Source organism: Phoenix dactylifera, chromosome 2 (genome assembly GCF_051530095.1).
Source record: "Phoenix dactylifera cultivar Ajwa chromosome 2, Ajwa_hap1_PhDact_Kaust_v1.1, whole genome shotgun sequence".
NCBI classification, from domain to species: domain Eukaryota; kingdom Viridiplantae; phylum Streptophyta; class Magnoliopsida; order Arecales; family Arecaceae; genus Phoenix; species Phoenix dactylifera.
Window position 1 is genome coordinate 50,622,027 of NC_143191.1, and position 19,360 is coordinate 50,641,386.

The window sequence follows — 19,360 nt, forward strand, 5'->3', positions numbered from 1 at the left end:
AATTTTCAAATAAATAAAAATCTTTCTATGCTAAATAAAATACAGAAATCAAATTTCTGCTAGCAATAGGTAACAGTCCCTAAGTATCCTGAGCATATCTGACAAACCTTCTGAAGGTCTGTCACCCTTCATGTTCTTTATGCTTCCCATGTATGTAGGACAGTTCCTCTTCCAATGGCCGTCCATTATGCAATGGAAACACTTTTCCTTGCAATTGGCCTTTTTCTTGGAACTTCCTAACTTGGTGTTTTCTTAGTCTTCTGCTTCTTCGCAGGCTTCTTCTTCTTCCAAATAGACTCTCTCTTGAAAGTAGAAACCAACTTGACAGCGAAAACGATGCCCCTTGAACTTCTTCAAGATCCCTAAGTTAGTTACGAATTTATTCAACAATTCTATTTTGGTGCATACAATCTTGTTCATATGGTAATTTACTATAAACTGTTCATATGAAGCTAGAAGGGATTGTGGGATCAAATTCGTTTGCAATTCCTTGTGCATGGTCATGCCGAGCTTCTCAAGCTTCTTCAAGTCCTTTATCATGGTCAAACCATGATCGTGGACAGACTGCCCCTCACGCATCTTTGTCTTAAAGAGCCTCTTGGACACTTCAAAACATGCTGCGCGACTCTGATCATCATACAACTCTTGTAGGTGATTTAATATGTCCCTGGCAGTCTCATGTTCTCATGCTAGCATTGTAATTCATTGGACATGGATGCCATTGTGCAGCACCTAACTTTATTGTCATTGTTCGTCCACTTAACAAGCGTCTTACGCTGATCAGTGATCGGACGGATTGGTAACACGGGGATTCCATGGTCTAGCATATACCCAAATTTCTCATAATTCAAAACGATTTTTTTTTTTTTGAAATTTGCTGAGCCAATCTTTATAATTGGGTTTGGTCAAACGGTTGTTCTATAGGATATGAGTTAAGAGTCTAGAAGCTGACTTTATAATCCTCAGAGAGTAAAGATTCTAGTTAGACTTTTGTACTTGATCCTAATCTGTTCTAAGGTCTTTTAGAACAAATGTAACTCCCACTATTTTCTCGAATTCCTCACACTCTCCTGGTAGGAAAACGGAAATCCCACACGACTAGGATTTCTAGTGGGTACTGCGGTCCCACCGATTTACATGCCACCTCACCTAACAGTTATTGGTGACACATAGATTGATGAATGTACAACTCTTGTACAATGCTTCTCAAGCATGTTGTAGTGTAACTTAGTCTCTAAGCCATGAAAACCTCACCTAACAGTTATTGGTCTCATTTCTTAGTTAAGTCAGACCCACCGTATAACCGTAGGAATAAAGTCGTCATTGGGTCCTCACCTAACAGTTATTGGTGCCCAACCCCACCTTTACCCTACAACATCTCATGTCTATAGAGAGGTCCAGCCCCCCGATGCAACTTGACCACTGTATCCAGCCGAGACAAATCAACATCAGAAAGGCCTTAGCAGCTCTACTACAGTGGAAGACCTATTGACTTAATATTGGTTAATCAGGTCTTAGTGTTTGCAACTTGAGCTCTTCATAAGACGTAATCGAACAATTGGCCAGGTAAGCAGGTGGGAGGCTCCCCTTACTCAGAGAGTAAGGTCCTAATTAAGTAACCACCTTTCATGCTTTTCTAGACACCAATTAGATCAATTAATCTAATATGACTTGCTCATGTTGGTTCACTCTTGACTTGATTGAGGAGGTTTTAATTTAGGTCTCAATTGGGTTTGTTACATCACATGTAAACCTATCTACCCGGCTTTCATTCACATCACATGCAAACGGCACATTGCAGGCAGTTATAATCGCAGCAATAATTAAAGCTAAATTTTAAATAGGTGATGATCATGGATTCTAGTTAGGTCGTATTACAAGCACATGCACGTCAATCGATCAATTGGTCTTCAACTCTTGAATTGGTTCCAAGCCTCCTTGATTCGATCCTTGATCAACTCTTGATCCAATCGCCATCAACCGCTTAGATCACCTGTTCATCTCATGCCTTATCTTCAACTTGATCGTTGACGTACATCACATCATAGAAATACAATCAGATGTAAAATAAAAATAATAATAAATTACATCTCCTTTTAGGAGGCACGCAGGCCTCTCAAAACATCAAATAAGATGCATGCAAGCATCTGAAAAATTACATGACATCACAGATCACATCGCAGGTCATTACATTTGATACCAAAAGGGTTTGAATCCTATGATCATCACCACATGCAGCAATTATAATTTTCAGATCTGAAAACTAACTGATTATCTCATGACATAGGTTGCTGATCATGCTAATCATGATTCTAAACTTTGTAATCTCATTAACAATGCAATTAGAATCATCATCTTATCATATAAAAATCAGCATGCAAAAATCAGCACCCTAGAAAAAATCTGCATGCAGAAAATTTTCAGCATGCATAATCTTTCAATTTTCAGATCTAATAAGCCTACTAATAATTAATCCTTACCTTAATCTACGAAGCCTAGGCTCTGATACCACTGTTAGAAAACCCCGATCATGCCGCTGAAATTTAAAAAAAATTCAGATGCAGCGGAAGAGGCATGCGCGGGATCAACCGTTCATCGCATGAACGTTGTTCAAAAACCGTTCGTAGATAGATAAGGATTAAAAACTTTTTAAAACATTAGAAGATCAAATCTTCACCTTGTGCGGGTAGATGATCACCGCAAACTGAAGTTCGTGGTTTAGGATGAAGGTTCGCTTGAAGCCGTTCAAGTGCCCGGCCTCTACGGGTATCCACACGAAGCAGAAAACCGATCCAAGCTTTCTATCTCCCCGAGGTGCTAGCTCCCTTGCAGAGATAACTTTGATGGCTGATATCCTCCCTTTCAATCAATCCTTGATTATGCTTGGGAGGAGGAAGAAGAAGGATGAAGAGAAGAAGAGGAACGAAGCCCTGCAGCCTTCTTTTTCTTCCTTGCGTTGGAACCAAACGGTGGAGGAAGAAGGAGGCCACCAAGATCCTTTTCTTCCCTTTGTTGTTGGTGGCTGAAAAGAGAGGAGAGGAGGGTGGCCACGTGATCATTAGGGCACCTCCTTTCAAAGCCTTATAAAGGCATCTAGGGCTCCTATTTGGTTTAGTCCAAATCATGAATCAATTGGGTTCAATCTATGCTAGTCCTAATCCAATTAGAACTTGAATGAACCATGACTCAATTGAACTCTTCAATCCTAATCCAATTAGGAGTCATGTTGATTCATTAGATTAATAATTAATTAGGACTTAAGAAATCCTAATTCAATTAGGACTTGTTTAATTCTAGTCCTAATCCAATTAGGACTCTAATTTGAATTCGAAGTCCTAATCTGATTAGGACTCTAGGAATCCTACTCCAAGTAGGAATCCAAATTTAATTCAAAACTCCTAATCTAATTAGGATTGTAGGAATCCTACTCCAAGTAGGAATCCTAGTCCTACTCCAAATAGGATTCCCAGTCCAAGTAGGAATCCCAGTCCAAGTAGGAATCTCAGTCCAAGTAGGATTCCTAGTCCTAATCCAATTAGGACTCTAGGAATCCTACTCCAAGTAGGACTCTTGTTTTAAGTCCAATTAATTAATTCTCTTTGTTCCTTCTTCAGCTTATTATCAATCGAATTGATTACTTGTGATTCCTAATTACGATTCAATCATCGGATCGGTCAATGCCTCTAGTGTGTGTGACCCCATAGGTTCTACTCTGACTGGTAGTGAGATATATTGTGATCTCTATCACAATATCATTGAAAACTCCTTTCAATGGGTCGGAACGATTCCAACTCTACTCATTAGGGCTTATCGATCATCGAGATAATCCCTATGAGTCCCACCATCTACCAGTGACACCTAGCAGCATGTAGTGGCTACCCAGCAGAATAGAATGATGAACCTCTAGGTGCAGTTATCGTGTGATACAGTTCTACTATCGTGGATCCCTACAGGACGGAGGTCATGGATAACTCATCAAACCCCTTCGTCTGTCATATGTCAAGATTTATTTGACTCGAGTTCAATAGTGGAAAACTCTTTCTCCACTTTCTATTACTGCCCTGGCCAAGGTCTTAGAACTCAGTCTAACAAATCACATAGGATCACTCCTCTTCTATCAAGGTCGATAGATTCCATGTAAGTGCATATCCTACTCCTACAGTGAACTTAATACAGCCAATCTACACTACAAGAACCCATATGACTAGAGACCATGTATATGTGTAGTCAAACTACAATAACCTCACTGTGAGTAGCTGAAGCACCGCAGGTCAAAGGACCAGTCATACTACTACAACATCAAGCAAGTCACTGACGAGTGGATAGACATCCAAGTGACTTCTTGTCTTGGTCACGCTCAGTACTCTTGTTCTGTAACAAGCACCTGCACTATCACTTCAGTGTCCCTACACTATGGACTCAAGTCTCGTCCATCCAGAAGGAAAGTGATCTGTACACTGATCGGATCGATCACCGTCCTCGTGATGATCCATTGATCAGGAGCATTTAGAAATTAATCATCAATGATACATGGCTCAAATTCTCAACTCTTGAGAATATGCATCATCATCTTATTAATTTCTTGGACGATTCATAGACACATAAATAATATGAATGAAACGATGCCTTTTATTTATTTAATAATAAATAGTCAAGTACAAAATTATGTCCCTAGAATTAACAATGTGTCAGCCAGATTGGCTTCTAGGGCATACATCTAACAGATGGCCAAGCATTGGAGGTCTTGGCTTGGCCAAGGCTTGGCCAAGTGTGAATGGACTTGGCTTAGGCTTGACCAAGTTTGAAGGGGCTTGGCTAAGGTCCGGCCACCCCTCCAAGCAAAGTAATTGGCCCGAATCTTGAGTTTGGCCGTTGCACGACCCTTCCTTGGCATCATCCAGGCATGGGCTCCTCCTTAGTTGTGGGATTCGACGGCGGTGTACATGGGAGGTCCTCAACACAGAAGCACATGCGGCCGTAGCCTCTGTGTCTCCTTGCCCGAGCCCTACTTTGGCAACAACCCGAGAGGTTCATCGGGTTGTAGAGGGTTAGCAAATCGAGCTACGCCCGTTAACCCGAGTCCAGTAAGAATCCACAAAAAAAGGAAAAAAAGAAAAAAAAAAAAAAAAGATACTGCTCACCTTTGTCTCCGAGGTTCTTCCCCCTCTGCAGCGCCGCTCCCCCTTCACTGCGTTCGCAGGTGGCGTGGTCCGCTTGGCCACCGCCAACTCGTCACCACCGCCAACTCGTCACCACCTCCGGCGTCGAACGGCGAGACACAGCTGTCCAAGCTTCGCCGCCCGAGCTTCATCGTCGATCCCTAAGGGACGCAAACGCTAGAGCTCTGCCTCCGCTTCACCGCCTCTTCTTTCCGCCGCTTCACCGCCTCTTCTTTCCGCCACTTTCCCTTTCTTTTCCTCACAGCCTCGTGAGCTCTACCGCCACCCTGTCCACCTTCGCCTCTTCCGCTTCTTCTTCCCCGATGCCGCCACCTCTCCTCCCCTTCGCCGCCCCCCATGATTCGCATGCCCCCCTCCTTGCCGCCTCCTTACCCCTATTCCTTCTCTCTTTTTCGAATCCACATCTAATCCAGATAGTTTTAGATTGACTGAATTAATTTCGAACAGTTGAGAAGAAAAGCAGATGAATAAGACACTTGCAGCTCTAATTAGTACCATCCTATCACGTCAACTGGAGTCTTTAATTTCTTACCCAAAAAAAGGGCTCTTTAATTATTTTTCAAACCAGAGAGGATCTGAATCTGAATTTCATAAAAGAAACTAAAAAAGTATTGCATACTTTGATGTCAGAAGAAAATTAAACAGATAAGAAAACCTGCTACCCTTCTAGTTGTTCAGTGGTGAAAACCGGCTCTTCTGTGTATATCTATGCTGCAATTACTTAAAATTTGACCATTGACAAAAAAAGCTTAACTGTATATGACATCAGAATTTGCCACTGTATATGAGATTAATTTAATTTTATATGGGGAGTAACAGTAACAACGACTGCTTCTCACAATGGCTCTATATTGACACATACTCTGCTCTCTAACCAGATCAGGACCTCTGAATAAACACAACACTGAAATCTTGAGATCAGCTAACTTCTTACACCGTCAGAAGTCAGAAGACTCCGGTTACGCATTAGAAAAGACAGTTTATCGAGACAATAACACGATTCTGATGACATTCCATGCAACCCTCATAACACCACCATTCCTTGCAGCAGCCTCCTCAAATGTCCTTCCAGCAGCTTCTGAAGGGTGTTGAACCTCTTTCCATTTATCAGTCTCGAGCTCTGTGACATCCACGATGCACAGGCTGCTATCATCCAAGCTCTTCCCATGCCATCTACCTTCTACCTGAAACACCTTACCTTTCCCAACTTCCTTGCCCTCTAAATCTACCAACATAACAAACTGGCCGGGTTCAAATGAAACGGATCTTGCGGAAGGGCGGTTTTGCTGAACTCCATTTACAAAATCACGACGGATCATCATGTCATTATCCTCAGTGCTTGATGCTCTTCTCATCTTGCCACTAGATCTGGGAATGGATAGGTGACTGCTTCCTCTGGTAGATGGAACATAGAATTCTTCACCAGCACTCTCCGGGGAGTCATAGGAATGGGACATGCTGGCCCCACCGGACTTATCTGGATAGACAATTTCCCCTTCAGATAGAGCTCGGGCTCCCCTGGCAGCACGAGCAAGTCTCGCTTTCCTATTGTTTAGCCTGCAATTCAGATCGGTTAGGTTACACATGCATCAGAGTATGTGCTGAAAAATAATGAAAATAAAGGAGGGAAAAGAAACCGAGGGTAGAATGTTAGCTTATGGAAACATTTAATGGAACATATGTCCGTCAGTTACTAAAAAGAAATAATAGCCTGTAATCAAAATAAAACAGAAATAAATAGCCACAAAGCATTATATTAATAGATGACTTCTATTTCTCCTTTTTATGGGGGAAAAATATCTCAATGCAAATGATTATGGGAGAAATCATGATTAATGGAAATCATTACCTCAAGATTGTTATATTCAACGACTTTTATGTTACTGCAAGAAAACTTCTAATAAATTGGAGTTGATATTGACTTTGTTTGCCATAGTGCAACTGTTATATGCTAATTATTTTAACTAGTAATTGGTAAAAATAAAAAAAAAGTAGGCCATAATATCAGAGACCTATCCTTGATGTCATTGAACAAAATATAAAAGAAACATTGCAGCACAATGGGAATGGTCACAAGAGGAATAGGTAGTGTAAAAGTCAAGCATGCCTCCACAAGGTTAACGTAGCCTGGGAAAATATCATGCTTCATCAAATATACACACATGCATGTGTGCCCACCCCCCCACATGCGCGCGCGCGCGCACACGGAGAGAGAGATTCCTACTAAGAGCTCAAGCCAAGGAGGGAAAACGACTCTTACATTAACACAATAATGCTGGCATGCTTTTAAGAAAATGCTAATATAAGCAGGGTGCTCTCTTACCAGTTCTTTAGCTGAGAGGATGTAATTTCTGAGCCCTGGAAATATGTAATAGGTTAGAACTAAGATTAGATAGGTGGTCTCAAAAAATGACTAAACAAAATTCTAGGCAATGTTAAACACCTGACAACTCAGCTTATCTGCCCATGACTGCAACGAAGCCGCATTTCTCTGCATTTCAGGTTCCTCCAGGAGGGCCTTTTCAATTAAAAATATCTGCTTCTCATTCATAATATTTCGTTTTCTCTTTCTTGGTTGCTTTTCTTCACCCTGGACACTCTCTGCTTTCTCATCTTCCTGGAAGCCACTTTCTTTTGCATGCTCTGCCGATTTAGAAAACTCCCCATCATCAGATAACAGGTCAAGATTGATTTTGCCAGAGTTCAATTCTATACCTTTTGTTTCAAAGTTCTCAATCTGATTACTTGTAACATTAAGCTGATCTATCTCTTGGAGGGAACCTTCTGGAGTTCTCCCTTTCGCATCAACATCATTAGTATTAAAGATTGGAGACTCTTCTTGAGCACTTGCATCTAGTTTTCTCATTAGAGATGATGCAGTCCTCCCGTTACTTTGAGCATCCTGTTAACAATTGATTTTCAGTTTACACTATCAGAAAGCAAGACCAATCTTACCTGATTATTTTGCAAAATGAGCTTTGGGAGATTACCTGCTGGCATTTGTTGATATAGGGACTTGAAACTTGAGTCCAATTAAGTGAAGACTGCTGCATTGTATATCCATCTTTGTTGCCTGATGTACCTTTATCTTTGAGGAGCAGCTAGGCCATCATTCAAGTAAGGGCAAACGTAAAAAGTCAAATGAATTAACAAATTGAAAACAAAAACATAAATCTAAAGAATAAAAAATACAATCTCATAATATTATGAGTTGAGTCTTTTATCTTACAAATTTGTATCTGTTCACGCATATGTGTGGGGGGGTGAGGATGGGTGCTGTTACTTACCTGAACCAAATTGTTTCTAATATGTGGTTCAACTGATCTTTGCAGTTGATCAGAGAATACACTGCAAAAGAAAATTTAAGCAACAAAAGCACACATCATTTTCAAAGAAGAAAATATAATAGGAAGAAAATGCAGTAATCTAACTAGCCCAGAATACTTTCATCAAACATTTATATCCTAATAAAAGGTACACATTGATCTGAATTTCAACTCTGCATGTATCTATATGCATGCACATGCCTGCACACACAAACATACAACAGATCCCAGATGAGATTTTAGATTTCGATTTGATTCTTGGCTTCCAATTGTGACTGAGAAATATACCACGTTCCATAGTACAAAACCTTATCATCCTCCCTCCTTGTCTACACTCTAACCATATCTATTGAAATTTCAACAAGTTGCTTCCTGTTTGCATGAGAACTAATTGCAACCAACAAGGTAGGTTTATCTACAAACTTAGAAGCCTTCTAAGAAAGGTTTGCCGTACCGGTACCGGACCCCATACTGAAGTGCCACACTATCATAGTGTCGGTACAGTATACGGTACGCCACCAATATCAGTACCGGTACCAGATCGGTACGGTACGTCTGGTAGCATCCGGTACAGTACAGTACAGCATACCATGCTTCTAAGTTTCATTGCAGTCCCATCACTTGCCTAAAATCATCTTAGCTACGAATTTCACCAGTTCTTAGTGTTTACAAGAAATTGATGGTTTATCTTAAAGTACTAAGTCTGTTCGAGAAGAATCATGCTCGATAGTTGAGCCTATTATAGTGGGAGAGACATTCGATGATGGTAATCACATAATGAGCCAAATAAAAACTATCAAAGTGGTGTGTGAACATAAAATTAATTCCATTTTTTGGCTGACTACAAAATACTAGGATCCTTTGTGATTTTAATTTCGGCTGAATCAAAATATGGAATAAAAAAGAGAACATCCTATGGGAAAGCCTGCTTACCTGTATTTGGAAATATAAATGATAAATCCGAGTTTCATTGTTTATCACTAGAAAGGATTTCTAAAACTCAAATCAGGATAATGAAGGCCTAAATCAATGTAGGGCTTTAAGAATCCAAATTTAAATTATCTTCCTTGTTGTTGAACAACCACTCTATGATAAAGATCTCATCTAAAATCCAAATACACAAATATGCTTTCATGATAACTTAAATAAGAAGACTAAAAAGAAGATAGAAGATACAAGAGAAGAAGATAGACAAGAGATGATACAAAGAAGAGAGGCGATGCGGAGGCACATGGAATACTTCCTTTTTGTTCACCTCCTCTCTTTACTTATGCTAGTCTATTCCCTTTCCAGTCATTCGATGACAAAACAAAGCCCCTGAGGGGGGACTGATAACACAAGTTGGTCTTGTATTAGGATAACATGCAGCAAATAGCATGCTAGGTGGTCCATTTACGCTGTATCATAAAAATACAGCAGTTTAGCAAGAAATGAATCCATGTTAGAGTGACATGTTTTTATTTAAGAGATGGATGGATAAGGAAGATAAACTCTGCAGTGCCTTCTACCTGGGAGGTAGAGATCACCTAGGCATTGAAAATAAAGTACTACCATCATGCCAATTTTTGGGCCAGTAAATGGCTAGTGCGTAACACCACGACATGCCAAGTACTTGCATGCATCAGATTGGTACACAATACTTAAATATATAATGAATGCACAAAAAACCAAGCTTGTAGAAACCTATTCAAACATCAATCTAGATTATTTTTATGGTTTTATAATTAAGAAATGTCATCTTTTGTTGTCTCCTTCATCCAAATCATGCATCCCAATGGTCTAAAACATGCAATGGGAATATATCGAGGGCTACAAGTACAAAATACACATAATACGCAAGAATGAAATCTTATTGGAACTGTCCATATCCGGTTCATCCTTCGGAACCATATCACATCCCGGATCTGATGAAATAGGATGAATTGAGACGGTATTTTGTAAATACGTAATTATCTTGAATATATCAACCATTTCTTTATTTTCCGAAAAGCAACGACTGGAGTGGGAGAGTCAGAGTCGAAAAGAGGATTCCTCGCTTCTTTCTCTCATTCAAAACCGTGCATGAGACTTTCATCTCGCACGTAAATCAAATTTTTTTATTGCTCCATGGCATGGTTCGCTCAATAAAGGATCATATGTTTTGGTCAAGCATTTTTGGAGTACATATTCCTACAAAAAGTGCAGTCGTGAATAAATAGGCTAAGGAATATATGATGACCTTTCCCAACAAATCTGACAAAACATACATAAAACACCAACTTCATATTTATGTGTGCTACTAGACATTAGCAGGCACATTTTAATTACTCTACTCCCAACTTATTTGTTCTCGAGAATTTGAAGACTTGAACTGAATTTGCAATCTAATTACAAAATGAAACTTTAGAGTGTTGACTTGGCATATGAGTTCAAAGGTGTTAGTGAGTTGAAGTAGAAAGATACATACATACAACTACTATTACTTCTCAAAGGAAGGGATTTCAATCACCTTAAAAGATGCACATCCTCATCGTTCAATAGGTTGGGAGTCAAAGATCTTGCATAGTCAGATAAAGAACCTAAATACCCATGCCAATGATTTGCAAGTTTCAGAAAGTATACTATACCTAGGAATCTCAAATTTCATAAACTTAACCAAAATATCTAGAGAAGAAGTATACTTAAGTTTTTACAAATTGTGGTAGTCTGCTCTATACAAGAACTCGAGGGGTATTTGGATAACTGAAGGATCTCCATAAGCATATACTTGTGAAATTTGTTGAGGAATAAATCCTTTTCTTCTTCTGTTGATTATAGCATAGAACTCAATTATCAGGAATAGATAGTTTAGAGCTAAAAACATTTCAGTTTACATACAATAAAATAATGCATTGAAGATGTCACCTTCGCATATATTAGGAACGAAAACTTGCAGATTTGCTATTATTTTGACTAAGTATGATGTTCTTTGCTGTGCATATGCAACTGAAGGCATGCCACTGAAACTGCTTGGGCATGCATAATTAGTTTCGACCAGAAGAATCGGTGCTGATTGAGCACTCTCACAGCCATTATTTAGAGTAGATAAGGCCACACCAGCTGCAGTAAATGGGTCATACTCAAGATTAGCATCTTCCTCTACCATTGGTATATTGACAGAGCACCAACTTGATAAGAACTCATCATGGGGAATCGCTAAAATTTCAACAAGAACTGGAATCTGGCAAAACAAAATCGAGTTGTGACATAAAGCATATAATATATCAGGTAAGGACTAAGATACTGAATTTCAGATAGCATACCATATTAGTCATAAAGAAAGACCGGAAATTTGAATCATCAGAAAATATATCAGATAGACACAATCCATTAAGAAGCACAAGGCCCATCCGGCTGCTCTTGTCATGAGAATGACCAAGTTGTTTGGCTTCTCGTCTGAATGCACTCTTCAGCAGATTAAGGAACTGCATTGGTGAGATATAAACGGATGAATAACAGCTCAAAGTAAAAAGTGAACATGATAAATGTGGCACTTACTCTCCCTTCCAGAACTTACCTCTAATGCAACAGATTTTGCTAGGTGCATGGTCTTTTGGGAACTAGCAAGCTCATCAAGGTAAGAAATACTCTCTGCTTCACACAGCTGCAACAACTGCACATAGAAATATTGATGACTGACGTCAATACTGACTCCAAAATTTGGCAAGGGGTTAAAGAGATTAAAAATAAGTAGACATGGTAAATTCGAACTTACAATAGATAGAATTTTTGCCTTCAGCCTGGATACAGTAGCCACTATGTCAAAAGACTCCTTAAAACAATGTGGAACATTTAACTTTAGAATCATACGAGCCAGTAAAAGGATGCCCCCATTTTTACATAGTTCCTGCATTAAGTTTAGAGGCTTGGGTAATTTGTTAATGAATAGATATTACAAAAATCTAAGAAACAGATATTACAAGAGCCTAATCAACACTCGGAGGGCCGCATATTATGGAAAGTGACAGAGGTTACTCTCTGAACTTGATTCAATATACATAAGACATCAGCAAATACATGTAGCACACACTTCATGAGCACTGTGTCAGAAGGCAATTGTGGAATCCTAGGGTGGTAGGGTAGAGCATACCCTTGCCATTAGCATTCCACAAGAAGCAATATAGTGGTGGAAATGATGGGTCCGCCACTTTCATCCTGGACGGTGTGCTGCCCAACTAGAGTATGTTATACATGCCAGCTGATGGGGGGAGTTGCATTCTTGTAAGAAATATGCAGTCTGTTAAGATATTCCACCTTGTGTTTAAGGACACGGTCCCGGATCACCTTTTGCTGGCACAAGAATAAAAGAAACTGCAATGAAGCCTCGGTCTGTTGACAAATATAGTGGGCTGTTCTTTCAGCAGCAGGGAGACTGGATTTGTTGCATAGGACTTCATTGTTTAATTCAGAAAACTCGCTATGTAATATTTTAATGTCTTCATGCACAGCATCAAAAGCTGAATCAATATACATATCAACCTGAAATTGAAAGCAATGGTGGTGAAACAACACTGTCGCAATACATGACACATAAAGATGCACTGGAGTTGAAGCAAATCTTTGAAAACCAGGAAAACAGATATTTTGTAAGCATAGATTTGTTTAGTTGCATGCAAATTTATAAACTGAAAAAGATACATATTGAAAGTTGCAAAAGAATTCCTTGTCATAGTATTACCCACTGAAACACAAGCAATGGCTTGAGCTAATTAGTTTTTTAGAAGCATGCTCTCTATCTAGAATTTATCCATTACATTATAAGATGGATCATAAGTCTACAGTAAAGGTAAAATGTGAGTTATCATACTTCATGTCAAGTCCTAGAACTCGAATGTGAAGCCTATAAGTACTAGAAACTCAACATCTTCACCTAATGTCTGTTTAAGCATGCATTAGTTACACATGCAATAATAGACCACTACCAGCTCAACAAGTCCACCCATCCCCTTTAGTATTTTCTTTTTCCTTTTCTTTTCTATTTTGTACATTGAATAGCAAGATTTAAACATATAATTTACCTATTAAATCAAGCCAGTTTTCTCCTTGAAATCTGAAAAAGACAAAATTCCATACTTTGTTTTGTCCTTTTCCTTCAAATAGGTGATGAGATCATCAAAGCTTACCATTAGGTCATCTATGCACTTTGTTTCCTCATCATATTGCAATTTTCTGTTCTGCAATGTGTTAAAGGATACTACATGTTGGTGGCTTTCACATAATCCACACTTAATGCCATAGCAAAGAATATGGATCTAGTTATCCTGAACCAGGCAAAATGCTTTTACAACAAGGCATCCAGTTACAATCAATTTTTAGGTCTGAAATGAAACATGAAGCATAAAAATGCTATCTGGGAGGTCAGATACAATTATCTATAGGGTAAATCTGAGCACATTGTTAAAAGAAACTTATAGAAGATGAAAAAGATGAAGGGGGAAAAAGTAAATGCACAAATGATTGCATCACCTTATGCATTTCCTAACTCATGAAATTGGTCCACAAAATAATAGCAAAGGGAAGCAATGCTTCAACGTATGCATTGAAAGGTTAATGAAACTATGCATGCATATGGATAATAATGTGACTCATCAAGGCAGTAGCCTACTGATGATTGAGAAATTTGCAAAAGAACGAGAGGTGCTGCCCAAGAAAAATGTGATAACCAGTGATAAGACTCACAAAATATGAAAATTGATGACGAAATAAGAAAATAAGACACATGAATTATGGGAAGATCTTGCACCTTGGGATGTGCATTCAGAATAAGCACAAGTTCATGCCACTGGGATGAAAAATAACCTGTCAAAAGATGAAGGCTGCAGGCAACAAGCGCCGGGTGCAGAAGGGGGGGACTTTCAATTTGTTTAGCCTAATTCAAAAAGTTAAAAAAAAAAAGTTGCAATAAAACCTGCAATTGGCAATTACAGTGAGGAGGTGGTTGGGGAGGGCTGAACCTGCTTACGATGTGCAAGAACAATTAACATGTAGAACACCAGATCCAGTATTTGTTCAGACAGCTTTACATCATCAAGCAGAATCTGGAAGATCAAATGTTAGAAACTAGGCATCATTTTTTTCCAAGAAATTTTATTCAAGCATATCAAAATAAATTGAAGGAAATTAACACCTATACAAGTGGATTGCAAAGCATTTAGTAGCCACACTCAGCAGGCGCAGGAACCCACTAGATGACTGCAGAATATCCTAAAATTATTAAAGTAAAAAAAAAAAAACACTTCTAACCTTGACCTGTATTTACTGATAAACATGGAGGTTATGCAATAGCTATAAAAACTTAAGTTCTGGTGAGATATCTGTCAAATAATTAATGGGCACTACTATGGCCCACCACTTGCAGAATCATCAAATAAAAATGCCTGACCAGACCTTCTATGCAACTGATATTAATGGAAAGCATTTTAGGAGTGCACATAATGCCTGACCAAGGAAAACCTATTTTTGATACTAACGTAATCAAACAGCTCAAGGCTCTTGTTTAAGAACTGGGAGCATCAGGCTAGACATGGCAAATGTTAGAGTTGCTAAACAGGTTAACCTCTCCAGATTAATTAATTAATGCCATTAAGCAATATGTAAGAATTAGCAAACCAACTAAAGAACAGGGAGGACAAATTATATACACAATTACTATATAGATTCTGATCTAATGCTTGACCATATAGCATTCCCCATGCATGCTACAAATGCAAAAGACAAAAAAAAAAAGAAGAGAAAAAAAAAGATCACTATCTATTAAACCTTCAGTTGCAGGAACATCTCTTTCAAATTAACTATACGCAGATACCACAAATGCATTTGGAGACTCTACTCTTCAATATAACAATTCTACTGGGACAGATTGCAGACCCTAAGAAGATGTAACCACGAACCAGCTAGTTGGTTAGCAAATGAAGCAAGAGAGAAGAGATGGTAATGTAGAAAGACTTCAGTTGCAGGAACATCTCTTTCAAATTAACTATGCACAGATACCACAAATGCATTTGGAGACTCCACTCTTCCATATAAAACTTCTACTGCGACAGCTTGCAGACCCTAAGAAGATGTAACCACGAACCAACGACTTGGTTACCAAATGAAGCAAGAGAGGAGATCGTTTGATCAGCATCTTTTTTAAAGCTTAACAGCCTATTAGAGTTGACTATGTTGTTAAATTTTTGGACAATTAATTCTAAATATCGATGGGCCTTTTTCTATCACAGAAAAACAAAGGAAAAGAAAAGGAAAGAAAAGAAGACACCACCCTTTTATTATTGTCAAAGACAATCCCACCGGATTTTAGGAAAAAGTCTTGAATCAGCATATTTTTGTTTTACTAAAGTTTCAACTCGTTTGTACATCCAGCACTATGCTAGTAACTACTAGAGCACCCAAAGATACAAAGAATGTATCAAAGAAGATCCTAAGCATCAAAAATGGGAAGAGATTTATAATGTAATTAGTTAATAACAACTACAATGACGATACTGACATTCCTGATATGTAGGATTTATTAGCAGCACTCAACCATATGCCAAGTTTCTTAGTAATCAGAACTTAGCACGTTAGGCATGACAACCATCTTTAAGAAACAAATACAGTAAAAACTATCCAATCATCTACACAAACAGAATGCAATATGACACTTAGTAACTTCTCAAATGGCTTACAAATCCCTTTTCCAGTAACAATTCTTAAAAAACAAAATAAAGGGATAACAAGAAATTAAATAATGAGCAGGTCATGCAATAAATGTATGCCATTTTCATGAGAATTCTCAACAGAGGACGAGATATGGAAAGGATGAAAACCTGCTCAAGTCTAGCATGGCGAATTGCCAGATCAGACAGAGTATGTAAAAGCCGAACACCACGAAGCACATGTCCCATGTGCATATCCCTCTCAGGTGACAAAAGGACGGCAATAAGGTGTAGAGGGAGAGAAGATGCAAGTTTCTCCATATCAATCTGAAACCAAACATAATGTCAGGTAGAACCATTTGAGTATAAATTTTCATGAAATAAAGTGATGAGGAAATTACCTGTCTCAGAGATCCATTTTCTGTTTTGCATTGTATGGTGAAATTCTCAGATTTTTTCAACAATTTGTTGAGCTCTCTAGAATTTAATCCATTTAACTCTCCAATGGCTAAGATTAAGTCAATGATCTGTCAGAAAATAGTGAGGGCTTTCAGGTTGATAATTGTTTCAGGCGCTAACTAGACTGTAATGAAGGTCTATTGAAAGGATAAAAGAAAACAAAAAAGTGACATGCAAAAAGGATTAAAGCTAAGCTTATAAACTGTAGATATGCCTTTATAGCACTATATGATAGTCGAATACACTAAAAGCTTGCAGTATCTAAAATAAAATCTTTCATGCGAATTGGAATGTTGAGTCACAAGAAAGCAATTGAGCATAATATGAGCAAGTGCAGGCAGAGAACCCCACGTGACTTTTTTTTTTCAGAACTTTCAAAGTGTAGATAGTTGCAGACTTCATATAAGAATACTTCCAACTCTCAGCCATTCCACAATGCATCTCCAAGTGTATAAACACCTCTAGCAAAGTGTAAGAAGTTATATGGTTCATTAGGAGAACATGAATTACTAACATGCAGATGGTTGTCAAGGGGCAACTAAAATTAACTAAAATGGAATCAGAGGATCGTGCTTGAAAATTACGGCATATTGTTCATCTTCAAATGTAGACACGAAGGTTGAGGTTCCAAGTCTAGTGCACGTGCAGTTGATAGGCTAGAGCAAAGAGTTACAAATGGTGCTTGCGATGGCGAGTTTGCATTATCTTTATATTTGTTTGAACAAATGAAATCTAGTGGTAAGAATTCAGGTGTCACTGGGGCATGATGTGAGAGATTTGAGATCTCTCAAGTCAGGTGCAGATTAAAAGCTTATTACAAGTGCTTCATTAGGGGAATGTGCAAACAAGTAAAGTATGAAGGCCAACATGCCCAAGCAAAGCTTGTCTTCTTGAAGTTATCCACTTGGGCCAAAACCCTTTTTTTTTTTCATTGCGTCTACTTTTTCCAGTGCTGATGATCTATTCTTGCTGACCAAAGTAACAATCAACATGCTTATGCCAAAGAGACTACATCTGTCAACTGAGTGAAATTAAAACCATGTTACAGAACATCAAAAATCATAATGTGACAAACATGCACCCAAATTTGGCAACTTTTTTTCTATTTTTAATCTAATCAGATTTTATTTACCAAATTCTAACATCGGTAAACGGGACTTTTCGTAATACAAATAATCTCCAACAAGAAAAAGAGGATTCACAACCAGAAGGAACGAAGAAATGAAATCGCCACCGGAACGAACCTGATCCTTGCTGGAGGAGGATTCCTCCCTGACATGTCTCATCTCCGGAAACCAAATCGAACAGCCGATGGTTTGGGAGTCCAAAGGACGGATTTGCTGCCGAAGAGTTGCAGGAGGACCGGCGAGGATGAGATGGGCGGTGTCGATCGCGCGGCAGGCGGAACGGACGGTGGGGACGTCACGGCGAGGTGAGGTTTCGGGTCGGCGGGCGGGCCGCGGACAAAACGAAGAAATCTGCACTTGGCTTCGGGGGTGGAAAGTGGAAACTGGAAGGGACGGAAAAAGACCTAAGGTTGACGAGCTACGGGTGGTTCTATATACACCCCCCCTATTGCTCAGGACACCCCCCAAAAATTAAAAAAAAATTAAATACTCTCTACACCCCCCATTTGCTAAGGACACCCCTAAAAAATTAAAAATTCCTAAATTACCCCCCACCCTCCCCACCCCCTCACCTAAATTGCTCTCTACACCCCCCAACCCCCCCACCCCGCTCTTCCCCTCCAAAACACCTCGCCAACGCCCAAAACCCCCCGTTCCCCCTTCTCCCTCTCGTCGCCGGCATTCTCCCGATCTCCGACCACCTCGCCGGCTTCTCCCGGAACCACCTCGCCGGCTTCTCCCGAAATTTTTTTTTTCACGGTTCGTGCTCCGTTCGGCACTGGATCGCCGAACAAAAGGCTTCTGTTCGGCTGAACAGTGCCGGACAGAAGCCTTCTGTTCGGCATTGTGCAGCCGAACATATCTGTTCGGTTGAGGGTTGCCGAACAGAAGGCTTCTGTTCGGCACTGTTGAGCCGAACAGAAGCCTTTTGTTCGGCGATCCAGTGCCGAACGGAGCACGAACCGTGAAAAAAAAAAATTCGGGAGAAGCCGGCGAGGTGGTTCCGGGAGAAGCCGGCGAGGTGGTCGGAGATCGGGAGAATGCCGGCGACGAGAGGGAGAAGGGGGAACGGGGGAGGAGGGGTTTAAGGGGGGTTTGAGGGGTGTTTTTTTTTTTTTTCTTTTCAAAACGAAACGGAGGAGGAGGAGGGGGGTGTATGAGAAAATTTCAAGGGCAATATGGTAATTACACTAAAGATTAGTTTGGTTGGGGGGTGTCCTGAGCAATAGGGGGGGTGTATATAGAACTACCCACGAGCTACGTACTTTAACACGACCAACTTTTGTGAATTATACCTTGTGTTATTTTGTGCAAGAAAAGAGTTTTGTGATCCATTCGTCAATCACAGCCGTACATATATGACACGATCGTTGTGATGTGATAGGGTAGGGGTACATGAATTTGTAAAGAAATTAACGTCTAAATTGATTGCAGCAAATAATAATTTTGCAGGCACCTCAATTGTATGAGCTCTTTAAAAATTGGGATTGTAATGGCTTTTTGCACCCACCTCTAATATGGTATTCACCACAAATTCTGATTACAGAAATTTCCTACAGCTAGGTTTGTTGAGGATTTGTACTTGTCTTGGGCAAAGTTAAGAGTAGTAATCT

At 39.5% G+C, this 19,360-nt stretch overlaps 1 protein-coding gene and 1 long non-coding RNA gene across 7 annotated transcripts; both read right to left on the minus strand.

Moving 5' to 3' along the window:
- Positions 1-1,834: 1,834 nt before the first annotated feature.
- Positions 1,835-2,799, minus strand: LOC149768389 (uncharacterized). The gene is made up of 2 exons (XR_016399536.1): positions 2,678-2,799; positions 1,835-1,993 (listed from the first exon to the last, which is right to left on the minus strand). It is a non-coding gene; the product is annotated as an uncharacterized LOC149768389 (long non-coding RNA).
- A 3,141-nt stretch (positions 2,800-5,940) lies between these two features.
- LOC103718151 (nodulin homeobox-like) lies at positions 5,941-18,157 on the minus strand. Of its 6 annotated transcripts, none has more exons than XM_008806832.5 (18): positions 17,865-18,157; positions 16,563-16,688; positions 16,333-16,488; positions 14,479-14,562; positions 14,268-14,393; positions 12,779-13,003; positions 12,240-12,371; positions 12,042-12,137; positions 11,788-11,949; positions 11,390-11,705; positions 11,167-11,289; positions 10,995-11,064; positions 8,468-8,528; positions 8,171-8,281; positions 7,896-8,082; positions 7,624-7,823; positions 7,504-7,538; positions 5,941-6,737 (listed from the first exon to the last, which is right to left on the minus strand). In XM_008806832.5, the coding sequence occupies exons 1-18, from the start codon at positions 17,904-17,906 to the stop codon at positions 6,161-6,163; spliced, it is 2,829 nt and encodes a 942-aa protein (XP_008805054.4). In that variant the 5' UTR covers positions 17,907-18,157; the 3' UTR covers positions 5,941-6,160. The 6 variants fall into 6 exon arrangements, with proteins under 6 accessions (XP_008805054.4, XP_008805057.3, XP_038981275.3 ...); XM_008806835.5 differs by having other exon boundaries at positions 14,487-14,562; positions 17,865-18,153; XM_039125347.3 differs by lacking the exon at positions 14,268-14,393 and having other exon boundaries at positions 17,865-18,156.
- Positions 18,158-19,360: the final 1,203 nt, after the last annotated feature.

Bases quoted from the DNA above. Each gene is read 5' to 3' on its own strand.
- LOC103718151 (XM_008806832.5), bottom strand. From the start codon at position 17,906: ATGAGACATGTCAGGGAGGAATCCTCCTCCAGCAAGGATCAG. The intron at 16,689-17,864 runs GTTCGTTCCGGT...ATTTTCTGACAG, and splicing joins CCTCCTCCAGCAAGGATCAG to ATCATTGACTTAATCTTAGC. The intron at 8,529-10,994 runs GTGATTGAAATC...TTTCTTTTGCAG, and splicing joins GAGGATGTGCATCTTTTAAG to TGTATTCTCTGATCAACTGC.